The 15,400-nt window shown below is 43.1% G+C and overlaps 1 protein-coding gene across 1 annotated transcript in view; it reads left to right on the top strand.

Moving 5' to 3' along the window:
• The window catches only part of EVA1C (eva-1 homolog C), a gene marked incomplete at its 5' end in the record, with an annotated part of 36,143 nt that overhangs the window by 17,371 nt on the left and 3,372 nt on the right, over window positions 1-15,400 (top strand). Inside the window, 3 exons of the mRNA XM_079547577.1 lie at window positions 241-364; window positions 3,138-3,290; window positions 12,304-12,447. Of these exons, the coding sequence (XP_079403703.1) occupies window positions 241-364; window positions 3,138-3,290; window positions 12,304-12,447 (421 nt within the window). The remainder of the gene's footprint in view (window positions 1-240; window positions 365-3,137; window positions 3,291-12,303; window positions 12,448-15,400) is intronic.

The following is a 15,400-nucleotide window of genomic DNA, read 5'->3' as shown; positions in this document are numbered from 1 at the left end:
AGCATCCTCAACTGCCACTGATAATGCAGCTATGAATGTGTTGCCATAAACTTGGCTGAGGCTCAGAGGCCATAGGAGATGTGGCCTAAATCCAGGGATACAGATGTATTACATGTCTGTGGCCAGAAAGCTGTGAAGGAAGTTTGTCTCCTGTATAGAACAAAGTACAACTAAATGTTGTCATTGCTGTATAGCTTCATACTTTGTTTTCAAGACTATCCCTTTTGCCTGTTGTTCTAGAAAGTACTGGATGAATGCCAAAACCTGAGATCCTGCCAACTTCTTGTCAATAGTCGGGTTTTTGGACCTGATCTATGTCCAGGGACCACTAAATTCCTCCTTGTCTCCTTTAAATGCAAACCTAGTAAGTAAAAAACAAGAGAAAAATGTGCTTTTGTCTGTTTTATTTTTTTGTTTTGGTTAGAATGCCACTGCACTGCACAAAGCTTTATATAAATCCATGTTGAGTTTTGAGACTCTTAGATTAATAACAAGTTGCTTTTTTTCTATCCTGCCTTGGCTCTCTGCTGTGCTTACAACTTCACTGTGCTTGCTGCCAATTTAGTGACCAGTGTAGTTTGTCAGAACCAGATGTCAGATGTCAGACTCTAAAGGAAAAATGTTTTGGAAATTATTTTTAAAGCGATGGCAATGATAATGTCTTATTAGAAATACAGAGCTGAACAGCAAAAGCAGATGTCTGGATCCAAATGATGAAGAAGATCTCATAAGAAGTATGCAAAAATGCTTAAGAAATAGGACCAAAGTTTTCAAAGATCTTCTGTTATTATCTACCATTTGTAGACTAGCGACTGGAAGATGCACGGCTGCATGGCTGAATTTATTATAGAATTACCTGTATCCTAAACAGGTAATTGACATTGGCATGGAAAAGGGGCAAATCCTGCCCTAAAGAGAACCATCTTTGCAAACATGAGAAAAGCGTCAAAAAAGTTAATCATGATGAGGTTTAATTTATTGTTTTGTTTTCTTTCAATTGTTTTTCTTGTTGCTATTATGTGTGAGAACAAGCCCTGGTTGCCCAGGGGCTCAGCTGTTTCTGTCAGCTAATTTCCAGTGTGGCTGAAGTGGATCCCAAAGAAAATTCTTGTGGAATTATTTATGGGGAGGTTCACCAGCCAACACAGGATACCATCCCACAGCTAAAGGAGAAAACATGAAAGAGATTTTCTTTAATCATAGCATCAGGATGGGCTTCATTGGTGGAATAGGAATAAATGTGGCACAGCAAGCTCCGTACAAAGTATGCAACAGAGAACTGAAGAGCAAAGATGGAAAGGAATAGATCTCACCTTTGGCAAAGCACTGACAAAAGAACTGGCAGAGAGATTTATTGGGCCAATTATCTAAGACTGTTTAGAATTTATCATTTTTGTGATCTGTTTTATTACCTATTTCTTTTTTTTTTCATATACTACGATTACTACATTACTGATAAATACAATAAGTAAAATCGAATATAGCAATTGTGACTGTTTTCATTAGAAATCTCCTTCTACTAATGAAAAGTGGATCCTCTTTTTAGTTTTTAATTATTATTTTAATATTTTAGATATTTTTTATATTTGTATTTAGATTTATATTTAGATAAGTTACTTTGAGCACAAAATACTGTCTGTGGTACAAATATTACAAAAGCTGGTCAAAAGTGTATTTAGCTTTCAGAATAGAAGAGAGTCCAGTTCCAGTGCAAAGTACATTATTTCATTCAGCAGGAAATTTATATTTGTAGATGAGATACCAATATTGTTAGACTTGGTTGGAAGAGCATCCCTATTCAGGAAATTGCTTGGGTATCATTTTAAGCATATGTTGCAAACTCCTTGCCTCCTTCAAGTGAGCGCTGAAGTGATTACCCGAATTCCTTAGTTTTTCATCTCCTCGGAAACGTTGCCCTTCCCTCTGCATCTCTGCAGACATGTCTGTTGTATGCTAACCCTCATGATGCCCATGGGTCTGTCCTGCATTCCCTCCTCACAGCCTCACAGAGGCAGAGCCCAACTTCAGGCTGCCAGCCCTGGGGTCAGAGCCGCCATTTTGGGGTACGACCCCCATGGCAGTGCAGGGACTGGGAGGGAATTTAAAGAGGAAAATTAACCCTCAAAAAAAATAATGATCTATTCTAAATGGAACAGTGTTTCCTTTATTGAATAAATAGGAGTTTTTCTTTCTGGATCCCCTAGCACTTACACCCACACTCTGCTCCCTCAGTAACAGTAAGATTTCCCTTTGCTCCTGCTTGGCTCAGGAACCTTCTTTCCTGTTTTCACATGATTGAAAGACAAAAGCATTGAGCAGAACGAACTCTTCTCCCTGGCCTCAACGGCACGAAGGGATGGTGTGGCACTGTAGCCAGGCCAGGGAGGCCAGGGGTGGCAGAACCCAGCCTAGGTTTGTGCCTGGGTGGGATCATCCACACTGTCCCAAAGGTCATCCCTCTCAATGTGGGGAGCTCTGCCAGCCTGCCTGTGCCCCCTGAGAGAGAGAGGGCGGTGTTTTTCTCAGGCTTCTGATCCACATTGCTTTGTCAGCAAAACTTTCAAAGGAGCCTTGCCGGGTGGTCACACCCAGGGAAACCCACTGACTGGTGGAGCGATGCAAACAGAGCTGAGAGCACTGCCTGGCTCAGGGCTCACAACTTGTCCTCCATTCTTCGGCACTCGCTCGGTGCCGCGTGCTGTGCCTCCAGCGATGCCAGCCGCCTCCGTGATTGATGAGGCCACAGCATTTGGAATGGGCACAGAATGCGACATTGTCCTGGGGAGGTACAAAAGGAAAGGATAAGGTTAGCCCTCCCGAACAGTAGTGGAAAGCAGGCCAGAAAAGCAGGCAGGAATGGGGGCGGAGGTTCCAGTGGGAGAGGAGATTGGCAAAAGTTAGTATTTCAATTCATTTTTAAAAAGAGCTGGAGGCTTCAGGCAGTCATGAGGGAACAATTTAGTTGGAGGAAATGCTCCGCTTTGCTATTGGCTTTGTCTGTGGTTGTAATTGTTCCACATATCACTCAAAAAACAACTTGCAGAAAAGCTGTTTTCTGTCATGCTGCTATTTGCTATTAACAGTCTAGCTGAGAAACTTGCCTCATGCTACTGTATTGTTTTTTGCTTCTATTTCAGCTGAATACAAAACCAAATCAGCCTGTGAAAACCAGGAACTGAAACTCCACTGTCAAGAGTCCAAGTTCCTTATTATCTACTCTGCCACCTACGGCAGTTGGGCACACAAGGACAACATCTGCTCGGCCAAGGCAGAACGCGTCCCTCAGTTTGGTAAGTTAGTATGCTCTCAATAGACCTTCTCCATGTGGGTGCACAGGAAAGGGGGCATGGGTGGGGAGAAAGGGTCAGGCACGAGAGCAGTGGCATTTTGGAAGTGTTTGTGGTTGAAGCATGAGAGATTATTTCTGAAACTCAAACAAACTGCCTAGCACAAGGGAGAAATGAGTAAGAAATGTAAGCAAAGTAATAGCCCTTGATGTAGTTAATAATTTTTGCTATGATTACTCTCAAATACTCTTTCTATTGGCTCTCTTGAACTTAAGTGACTGTTTTCAATATCAGCTGCTGGCTCTCATCTTCCTCCGATGTCTGACAAAGACCAGGCAATATGAGCATCATGCCACCTTGTCTTTCTGATGCCTTTCACACTGATCTCTCCTTGCCTTAAGTGCAGACAGTCAGGATGAGGTCCACAGGTCAGGACCCACTGCTTTGGATACAGTGGTATGACCCAACTCCAAGACTGTGGTAGTGTGCTAGTAAATCAGATCCATCTGGGGCTTCTCTCTGGCAGGAGCCCAGAAAACAGGAAATGATGTGTGTGTGTGTAGCATCTAGCCCTCACCCCTATAGCAGGATGGCTGCATGCAGTCTGACTCCTGGGACTGCTCACCAGCCTTAATTGTGATGGGAGCTGTTGGTACTGGCCAGAAAAGTGCAGGGACCACAGATATCAGCACAGAGAACTGTGTTAGTGTTAGAAATGTTTCCCTGTCACTGCTGGTTTACTACAGGTGCATCTCAAGGGATGTGAATATTAGTGTTGTTGTATTAATATATCTAGCCAATATAGTAATGTTGCTATAGTGTTAGCACCTTGGTGACAGACTATGAGCATTATCAAACTCACGCTGTTCCCCTTCAAACAGGTAGAAGAACCCAAAACATCATCAGTAGTTTACGGTCAGCATCAATTACCAATCACTGACTTCAAAGTCTCAACTGGGGCAAGACTGATAGCTCAGTTTTTATCATTAGGTACCTAATTATATATTTTATGTGTTTGTGAGGATGCTTGTATGAATAATGCATTCAATGCCAGACACCAAAAGCATGGAGGTATGTTTTCATGCTGTGGAGAAGGCCAGTGCAGGATCTGTGCGCTGCTTACCTCCCTTCACACCACACAGTTAAGGACTTAGATGGCTGACACCAGTCCTGTGCAAAGCCTGAACTTTACTCACTTCTGAGAAATTGCTACAAGTGAAATCTATAATCTGAATTGCGTCTCTGAACAAGAGAGATCAATAACTAGTCTTAAAAGCAATTTGTCTGCAAGCCAGTGTTTCTATTTAGTTTTACAAGTATTAAAAATGTATTGGCTGAAAAATGTATTCTGTTCTTTTGCAAGAATCTACTTAAAACTGCCAGGTCCATATTTCACACTGGCTATTCTAACACGAACTGTAGCTATGTTTATTTGTTCTACAAAGGAAATATTTTAGCAGGTTTCTGAAGGACCCATATATTCTCTGTGATGATGGCCTTAGTGTATGACTCCAGGCAGTGCAGAAAGAGCTCAGTTGATTGAGGAAGACCATCACACTTGCTTACTTCTTGTATTTCTTTTACCTCTGAAAATTGCTTACTTTCCTATAGTGTCCTATAGAACTTATATTCTATAGATCATAATACTGCAAAGTCTTCTTGCTGGATAAAGTCTCTCAGTGTAAACAGATGAGGAATTTGCAAGAAAGCAAAATCTGTGCTTTGACTGCCTGCATAAAAGCACTTTTTGGCTGCTGCTCTTTTTGTGTTCTGGAAAACAACCTAAAACTGGCAATAGGAGAGAACATAAAACTTGAGACAAACACAAGGTAGAGCTGCAGAAGGTAGACCGTGGTACAGGTTTCCCATTATTTAATGAAGTAGTTGGCCTCTTCCTGCATAGTGCCAGTAACACCCCACAGTGAGTACAGCCTTCCAGAGCACTTATGTGCTTAGGAGTATACATTCAGTTATCCCAAGGGACTTAGCACTTAGGAACAAAATCCAATTGACTCCTGTTCTATCCATCTGGAGCTTAAATCTTACTTATGTGGTTATTCAAGCCCATACAGATGACAGCGCATGCATAATTAGGCTATTTAAGTGCCAGTATACTTCTTCTCTGAGAAGGCAGTGGTAGTTTGAATGTCAACATCATTTCAACGATTTGAGGCAATTTAGAAAGTGTAGTGCAGCTGTTCTTTATTCCAGAATCAGAGCCCCTATATGTTTGCATCAAAAAAAAAAATCTGCTCCAGCTCAAACTCACGTTTGTGCATCTTGGCCTAAAGACAGTGGTCAAGCCCTACCATTTCTTTCACTGCATCACAGGAAAGCTGCTTGACATTTTTTTTAGTACTATGCAAATAAGAAGTTGTCTGTAGTTTCTGATGACAGCTATGGGAAGTCTCTGTTGAGCTCACAGTTTTGCTTTTATTCACACTGGGTTTGTTCCTACTAGAAGTACTGGATGTTGAATTAATTAGATACTTCTCTAGGTTTTGGCCACCTCACGTTATGTGCATTGTGGCTGATAAGCCATTACTGGCATGCAGCAGCACTGAGCTGAGACAGATGTATTCTGAATTATCAGTTTACTTTTCTGTGAACAGTGTATCAAATCAGCTGTCAGACTTACACATCTGTGCTTGAAATGAAACACGGGAAAATGTAAAATTTCTTTAGCATAAGGGTTCTTCTCCATATGGTAAACAGTATATAAATCTGTCTCTTTATTGACAACATCTGCATGGCCTCAGAGCATCTGTGGGACCCTGGGCCCCAGGTCAGCATCCAGCATGGCTGCCACAATCAAAAACTTTACAAGAAAGCTAAGATTTGCTTGGATGCAGTTCTGTGTAGCAGAATCTATTGTGCTCAACAGATCTCCAACAAATAGGAGCCTGTAGAATTTGTTTCCTCTGTTGGTTTTTTTCTGACATACTCTGTCTTTTACATTTGTACAAACATGTACAAGAGGAAAGACAAAATTTATTGGCCAAATGAAGTGAGAGTTGTGCCAAAACAGGTTACAATAGAGAGTATGAGGAAGATTCAGATCAACAAACACCTCTCAAATCATACTCTTGTTAATACTTGAAAGAAGGCTTGGTAGTAGGTAGCCTCTTGCTGCAGCTTGCAAGCCAGAACAGTAAAATGTACTTACCAGAAATGTTACCTGGATGTGCACTGACTGGTCAGAAGTGTGCTTCCTCAAGCACTAATGACAAACAGAACCCAGAACTGCCCATCTGTATTAACGAAAGGTAGGGTCCTTCCCAGCACAGCCCTCATTTTAGCCTCTTCCCATTTTGTGGAGGTTAAAGAAGTGCATTCTGTGACAAATTCAGGCACTCACATGCCATACTTTACACCATGGCATAACATACCCTGGGGCTAGATTTTGTCTAATCCCCTCTTCCCATTGAAATAATATTCAGGCAAGAAAAAGGGGTATTAACAGGAAGCAGAGTCGTCCAGAATCCTGCAGATGCCTTCTAGCTAGCAAGGTATTAAGCTATATAAGGGTATTTTGTGATGTCATGATTCCTTTTATTTGTTATATATGTATATAACAAATGTATATATATATATGTGTATATATATATATATATAGTGGACAATTTCTCTCTTATTCAGCAACAGAGGCTGAAAAGCTTTTGGCTCCTTCTCATATCAGGAGATGTATACTCTTCCTGCTATGAGCCAGTTCCTTGTGTAAGTCTCTCCAGAGCAGCTGTAAATGAAGTAAAAGTACAGATAGATGCAGGCAGATCTGGAAATACTTAAACACCAAAGTAGCTAGGTTCATGCTAGCTGTATATTTCTAGGTACTGTAAATCACAAACCATGTAAATTGGGTGGAATTTGGGAAACATTGGCCACTGAAATACTGACACTTGAAGGAGCACTGAGTAGATCAGCAGGAGCTCTGAGTCCAGTGCTTTGCTGGAGGAAGGAATGAGGATTTCTAGCTGAAAGCTGCTGAAAACAACATGACTGAGTCCTTTCTAGACTGCAAGTACCATCAGCTGTAGGCCTGGGCATACTCTGCTATTCCCATGCTTCACATGCTTAGCTTATATTACTAGCTAATTAAAGTTGATTTCAGACACAAACCCTGTGGACAGTCATACAAGTGGCAGGCTCCAGAACAGAAGAAATCTGAGACTGCAGAACAGTTATTTTGGTAACACAGCATACAGGTTCATGGTGAAAGAGCAAATATATCCCAGCTGTGCTCCAGGGGACAAGGCAGCAGGATGCTGTGAGCAGAGTAGATGCAGAGGCATGGTTCTGTAGCAGTGTCAGGGCTCAGGGACATGAGGAAGGTTAACATCTCCCTCTGCAGCTTCTGCCACTGCTGTCTTGTCACGTGTGGGAGACAGCACTTCATCCATTAGTGTTTTCTTCACTTTACAGGGTTACAGGGTTTTCCTTGTACCTGGGTTCTTCTAGCTTAGATTTTTGAACAGTTGGAGAAGTATACTTGACACTCAAGTTTAAAATAGAGTTACAAACCAAATTGTGCAAAACAAAGCTGTAGGCTTTTGAGCAGAAGGAGCTCAGTTCCTGCTTCCATCCAAGTAGTATAGACCTCCACTTGTATCCTCTACTGGGCATCTGTGCTGGCCCTCGCTCCATACCTATGTGTGTGCAAGCAGAGGAAAACTGCACCAAGTGCTTAGAGGCTGAATTCTGAACTCCAAGCCACTTGTAAATAACACCAAATAATGGGCTAATCTTCTGTAGGCTAAAGGAGCCTCCAGCAGGCACATGAGCTGCTGCTGTGTGGCATGGGAGAGAGATGGGGCAGCTTTGTGGAATGCCATGGTATAGTATTCACTCGTAAGGAATGGCCTGTTCTGACAATAAGTATTTTTAGCATAGCATACTGGCAGAACTTGGACCTGGAATATAAAGATACCAGCACCATTTCTCATAAATGTTTTTGCTGCAATCAGCAGCACAATCGGCCCTTTTCTGATGCACAGGCAGGACCCTGTGTGCCATGCTTTTGCATAAATTACCATATTATTATGGAAACTTTGTTTAGGAGTATGCAGCCCTAGCTTGGTCCGGAACTCCACAGTTTCCCCTTGTCACTTCTTGTTCTCACAGCTGATATCTGGGCTCTACAAAGCACAAGCCATGCTGATTTGATAGTGTGAAATCTTTGCTTTCAATTGATTTTAAAAGCGTGCTCCTTATTCTTTTGTGGGTAGACACGGCCCAGAAAACATAAAGCACTATAAGCCAGCCAGCAGTTTGGGATGAAAGCAGTGAGCAACTGGACTCTAGCACCAAAATGAAAAATTGAGATGGGGTTCCTCTTATGGGAGCCCTGGTCCTTCATCAGTGTGTTACTTTTCATGTAGTATGGATCTGCGTTTGAGACACATTTCTCACTTACCACATCTTGTGCCCTATGCATAGCAATGTGGGAGAAAACAGCAGCCAGTCAGAAAACAGCAGAGGGTGTGAGCAGAGGCTGTTGGCAGTGCTTGGCACAAAACTCTTGGGCCAGCTCTGGCTGTTCCATCACCTGCAGCTCTTGTGTGGCAAGAGGCAAAGAAAGGAAGGGAAAGCTCCTACGGTCTGAATCGAGAGAAGCTTTGAAGAATCGGAAAACAAATTGCTACTCATTAAAGCCTGCGTGATTTATGGCATGTCATTTGCATGCCAAAACTTTCCTAAACAAAGCTAATTAAGGAGCTGAAAGAGCCATGCCTCCAGAAACAAGGCTTTCTGCTCTAACTGTTAAATAGCTGCAGTCAGGTTTGATAATTTACCACTGTGTTAAGAGCCTCTGCTTCATGCCCATATTTCCATGCCACCCATAGAAGCGTGCATTTCAAGGAACTCACCAGCACTCACGATGTGTAACAGGCGGCTCTGACAGGAGGGAATGAAAAATGAGTGTTTTCCCAGCCATCCAGAGCCGCCCTTTCTGCCACTGCTGGGGGTGTCACCAACCTCCTGGCGTTCTGAGAAAGTGCTTTTCAAGAGGCAGTTTATTTTAAACATCTGGTACCAATTTAGCAAGCCCCATAAAATGTAAGCTTAGTTCAAACAGTACTTAGATGTTCAGGAAGAAGACACAAGAAATGTTTATATTCTCCTAATTTGTGATTTCTTCAGGACTGCTGAGTGGGACTACTCACTCATTTACTCAAATTTAAGCACGGACTGAACCTCATCCTCTTTCAGATGCTTCAGTGAGATGTATGACCTGAAGGAACAGGAGGCTGTGGATGCCCCATCCCTGGAGGCATTCAAGGCCAGGCTGGATGTGGCTCTGGGCAGCCTGGTCTGCTGGTTGGCGACCCTGCACACAGCAGGGGGGGTTAAACTACATGATCATTGTGGTCCTTTTCAACCCAGGCCATTCTGTGATTCTGTGATTCTGTGAAGGAGACGTTATCCCCAGCATCAGCTCTGTGTTGCTGCAGCTGGTTTGTCATAAGACCCCCAAGCAAGTTTCATTGAAAATAGCTTGGGTGTCTCTTCAGTACACACCGACTCCTCTGACTTCACTGCAGATACACTTCTGTAACGTCTGCTTGTAGGAGATAGTGCAGATGAAGCTGCAGCTGATGAAAAAGTGGCCTTTGGTACTGAGTACACAGAATTCCTCTGAGCTGAACTCATGGTTCAGCCTTCACTGGAGCTGCCAGGACAGCTTGGGGAGGTAGCAAGGACACACACAGAACTGAGAGAAGGAAACTGAACAGGTTTTGATTGTACTAAATGCCAAAACCTTGCTATACCACAGAGAGCTGTTAAGTAGTGCTTGTTTTGTTTTGCTTTGTTTCATTTTTGTTATGGATCTCTTCAGTTAACGTTTGTGCTGCCCTGCAGAAGCAAGCCAGCCTTAGTTTGTGTTCACACACCTGTGACACCAGCCAAGCCTCGCAGAGCTCTCCAAAAACAGGCCTGCCAGGAGCCTACAGGCACATGATGGTAGAGGAGCCAAAGCCAACATGAATGTAGGCGATAAGGAGTTATTAACTCTCAGAGAACAAGAGCAAACAGCTACCAGAGGCAAAATGAAACATGCACTCACTGTATCACTGAATTTGTAGAAAACCATCAGAGCAACAGCTAGCTCTCCCTTAAGATACTGCATGCAGCTCAAAGGGCAGGAGAGTTTGGAGAACATATAATTAACTTCGCCAGATTGCTGTTGTTCTCCCAATCTATTCATCAGTTGGATGTGATGATCCTGAAGCTCACTTCCAACCTGGATGATTCTATGATTTATGAATCATCTGATAGTTCCTCCTGATATTCTTCAGTTGTTTTCATGCTTGCCAAAAGATGCTGCTTAGCTGCCTAAAATGTCCACCTGAACGCATTCTTAGCTGATGGCCAGAAAGACTAAAATAATTGAGTTATTTAAGCAGAGCTATTCAGTGTCTCAAGACAGATTTCCTTGCCCGATGAACAGCCTTCCAAGTATTAGGTTCTTAGGTCCCGAGAAAGAGAAAGTTGCTCTTCTCTAACATCTATCTTCAGCACTGATCCCTGGGCCTTTTGCCAGACAGATCAGCCCAATATCTTCTGATGTTCTGTTTACATACATGACAGTGCTGGTGTCAAGGGATTAACTCTAAAAATCACAGATCTACCCTAACTACATATGTTGGAGGTCAATCTTCTTCGCCAAGAACCTCAGTCTCAGTTCTCTTCATTCTTTTCAAACAAAATTGATTTGAGAAAGAGATGGGGTGTCTTTGTGAACATGATTTCTCCTTTCTCTGCAGATGCACAAATGAGCTTAAGCTGCTGGAAGGGGAAGATGCCATGTTTGTCTCAGGGTTTTTACAGAAGATAGTTCTAATGAACAGAGAACATGTTGTCAAATCTATAGAATGTTGCTGCCCAGGGAGAACTAGAATGAGAAATGTTTGTCATCCATAGAAATGTACCAAAAGTGTGAGGAAACACTGACACCTTGTAAGGAAAACATTCCTTACCTAGAGTAAGATTTTCAAGTTCTGCATATTTTCTGCTTCAAAACAAGAACCAGAAGGTATTTTCGCTCTTTAGATTGGGGTTTAGCTGATTGAGAATTCAATCACATTTAGAGATGTTTCTTTTTTAAAGCAGAATTTTAAATTTTTTTTCTGATACCCAAATTTTATCTGATACACAAACTTTCCCATTCAAATTCAGCTTTGGTGTACAATCTGCTGACCGTGTCTCATTCATTTATAAATCATGGTGGAAGGTAGAAAACTTGAGTGAAAAAATCCCCGTCCCAGCAAATGCAGGCAGGTGCAGCTGTGAGCATTAGTACAGTGCACTGTAGGTGCCTTTGACATTGCCTTAGGCATTCAAATTTGGCAGCCTGATGGGAGCAGTGCAGCATTTTGTATGGCAGAGAGAAGTCGAATGATTTTCTGGTTAAACATTGAGCCTATTTTGACCTCTTGGCCATAGCAGAATGGCTCCTAGCAGCACCAGGCAGAGTAAATCATAAGCTACTCTTGATTTCACCGTAGACCGAGCTGTTGCGGTGCACAGAAATTGATCTCACCTAACTTGAACTGAAACTGGGCATCCAGTCAAACCGTGGTGATAATCCTGGGAGAGGAGGGGGAGACCTGCAAACAGCACTGCATCGCCCTTTACTGGCACACTCATCTTAAGGTGGAGCAGGTGAAGCAGGTGGAGAGCTGCGTGAAGATGCTTAGTTCTTCCAGGTTATCCTGAAAAGAACAGAGAGGATGTTTGCAAGGCACCTCATTTGAAATTTGACTTGAATCTTACTGCAGCCTTAGTACGCGACTGGAAGTCATCATGAGGGAGCCAATTTGCTGCAAATCCTCCATTTCATCACGTGCTGACTTCCTTGCTTTCACAAATGTTAATACCTAATTCTGAAATCCTGCTTAGGCAAGCGCAGGTGTGTGAAATTGATAGTAGGTTTGTATCTTTAGCTGTGCACGTAGCAGTTATTATGCCTGATAACAGCAGAGTTGTATATTTATTGGATGTGTTTTTCTTTCAGACTGCTTGTCTCACACAGCGCTAGAAGTTTTATCAAAGAGATGTTATGGGAAACAGAGATGCAAAATTATTGTCAGTAGCCAAGATTTTGGAAGTCCGTGCCTACCTGGAGTGGCAAAACACCTAAACGTCAGCTATGCATGTGGTAAGAGCAAATGCATGGTAATTTTGAAGCCCTCATTCCCTATAAAAATGTCTTACTGAAATAAGGGCTTGAGGTTATGCATCACTCACAGAACTGAGGCAACACAGACAAGAAGGAAGAGTTTCTCATTTTCTTTACCGTAGATTAATATATTTGCATCATGGGAAGGCAGAGTTCCATGCAGTTCTTTTTCTCAAAAGCCAGAGCCACGAGACAGCAAAGTATAGTACAAATACAGATGAGAGAAAAATGATTGCAGGACTTCAATGCAGTGCCTTATATAGGTGTTGAATCCTCTTAGGAATGCCTTTCTCTGGCTGAGGACTGGAACAGATTTCCTCAGCCTCTGCTTTTGGGGATGAACTGTGACCCTCAGGGGTGGCTGTCTGACATGCCGGTGGATGTGTCCAATCAGTTTTACCAAGTTACTGCTCTGCTTGCTGTGCGTAGGCTAGGAAGCTGCTGGCTTCAAGGAGCACTGGCTATCTATGTACTTTTGGCAGTAGCCATGCAGGACTGACTGCCAGATCACTGCCTACCTGAGGATCAGAGGGAAGGGAGCCCCAGCTGTTCCCTTGCTGGCATGAGAGATTTTCTCTTCCAGTCTCTCCATGTGTACGTTGTCAGGCAAGAGGCACTGCAGCAACTCTCCTCTTCACATTGTTGAAGAGAGCTGGAGCCTGTCTTTGCACTAACAAACACACAACATTATTGTGTGTTTGCCTTCATGCTGTAGTAACTTTATGAATGTGTTAATGGAATTCTCTTTAATTAGAGTAAGGATAATTACAACAGATTGTTCTTTCTTACACACCCGTATACTGGAAAACAAGCGTATGTTTGTTTGCAGTGAGGTTCTGCATTCTGATTTGTAGTGAATTGTTTTTGCACTAACGCATGGATAATAAATAGTGCCTGTGTGCTTTGCTGGCACACGTCGAAGACTTTTTCTTCTGCCAGATCCTACTGAGCTGTGCAGTCTGAAACATTAGCCAATGGTTTGCAGGTCTAATTATTTTACAGATCATCTAGGGAACATGGGAAGAGGCGGGGCGTGGTCCAGAATGGCATTTTACATTCTTTTCCCTCACTAGAAGATCCCTGCTAGCCTGACGCTTCCCAAGCTGAGGTACATGGGCATTTTTCTGAAGTGACAGGGACAAAGCTGAGCAGATCCTATTTTCTTAGGGCTGTGACACACTTGAAAGCATGATCAGGAATGTGAAAAACCACACTCCCTACCTCAGAGGTCAGCAGCTAGTTAGTGTCTGCCTGCATTTGTATTTTGTGGTTAATAACAACTTAGCGGGAGCTGGGAGATGCTGTTTATTCACAGTCCCAGTCTCACAACCTCCTCAGCATCACCTGAAGTCTGCAGAGACTATAATCTATCAGCTCCTGCTGAGGCAAGGAGCAAGCCCCAGGAAACACAGCTTCTGCCTGCACGTCCTGCATGTCTCTGGCAGTTTACAGTTGCTTGCTGGCTCCTGCCCTGCCTGGCAAAGCAGAGCTGCACAGGATCTAATGTAGATAAAAAAATCCTTCTGCTGGTATCAGCTAGTCTGTCCAGTGACCTCAGCACACCTCATCTTGGTTAAAGTCCTTATGACTATAGTGTGTCTGAAATTAAACCCCAACAAAAATTAATAGTGCAAGTAGCCAAGAACAGTACAAGCAGCTGAGAGCTTTTGTTGCCTGTAAAATTCTAAATCAAGCATTCCCCTGCAATAGATATTTGCATGAGCAAAGGATGCTGACTTGGCAGGAGGTAGGACAACAGGACAAGACAAGGCTACACAGTCTGACAAAGCTGGTCCAGGTATGTGTCCAGCATCAGGACTTTCCTGCCCATCAGAATGTGGCAATCCCAAAGCAGCACTGCAGATTCCTCGTGTACTGCCTTCCTGCTACTTCCGTAGCAAACTCTTGCACCTCTCAAGCACACTGCTCCCAACAGCCAGGTCTGTGAATTCAGCATGTGGTCTGAAAGGAAACCAGCCTTGTCCGTCAACAAAAATATTCTGCCTCTGCAGAACAGTTAAGAATTACAGTGGCATACGAGCCAAAATAGAAATTAGTTAGTTTGTCCCTATCTCTGTTGGCTTTCTATTGCAAACAGGAGCAAAGAATTCTAAAAAAATCCTTCATCAGGAAAGGCAACAGTTATGACTTTGAGCCCACACACACAGAAGAGTTCTGCTCAGAAAGAAGAGCTATTTTTAGTTGTTTTGAATGTAAAAACTATGCTAAGCCCCAAACTTCTGTCTCCTCTGTTCCATTTGACTTTCTTTAACACTGCCTATTGGCAAATGTTTGTGTGCAGGATATAGGTGGGCTTCAGACTTGGAATTTCTGTCTTTTTTTCCCCTTCACATCAGTCTGAAAATCAATCAATCTGCCTTCATACAATGCAGAGAACAAGTGCCAAGACCTGAATCCATGAAGGGCCCATTCATCTTGTGCACAATCTGAGAGCTCTCCATATCTACACAGCATGCTTTCTTTTAGCTCTTTTATTTGTTTTAGCAAGAGTGGGAAAACATCCCAAGAGAAAAAAAATAAATGAGAATACCCAGTAGCATCCTGCCACCTCATCCTCAGCATCTTCCCTCTCTGAGACTGCTCACTTCAGAGGCTCTGCAGAGAATGTCAGACAAGTCTTTAAATGTTCCTGGGCCATTCTGACAGTGAATTGAATCTGAGTCAGCAACGTGCCAGGGCAGCCGAAAGGGCCAACCATACCCACAGGTGCACCAGGCCCAGCACTGCCAACAGGTGAGAGAGTGGGAACAGGCTGCCCAGGGCAGTGGGCATGGCCCCAAGTGCTGGAGTTCAAGGAGCATTTGGACCACTTTTTTAGACATAGGGTTTGGATGGTGCTGTGTGGAGCCTGAAGTTGTTTCCTCCTGCTCAGGATGTTCTGTGATTCTGGCTTTTTCCACTTTTCTCTTTT

This window comes from Tetrao urogallus, assembly GCF_951394365.1.
Source record: "Tetrao urogallus genome assembly, chromosome: 1".
NCBI lineage: Eukaryota > Metazoa > Chordata > Aves > Galliformes > Phasianidae > Tetrao > Tetrao urogallus.
This window is presented reverse-complemented; position numbering and strand designations above follow the sequence as displayed.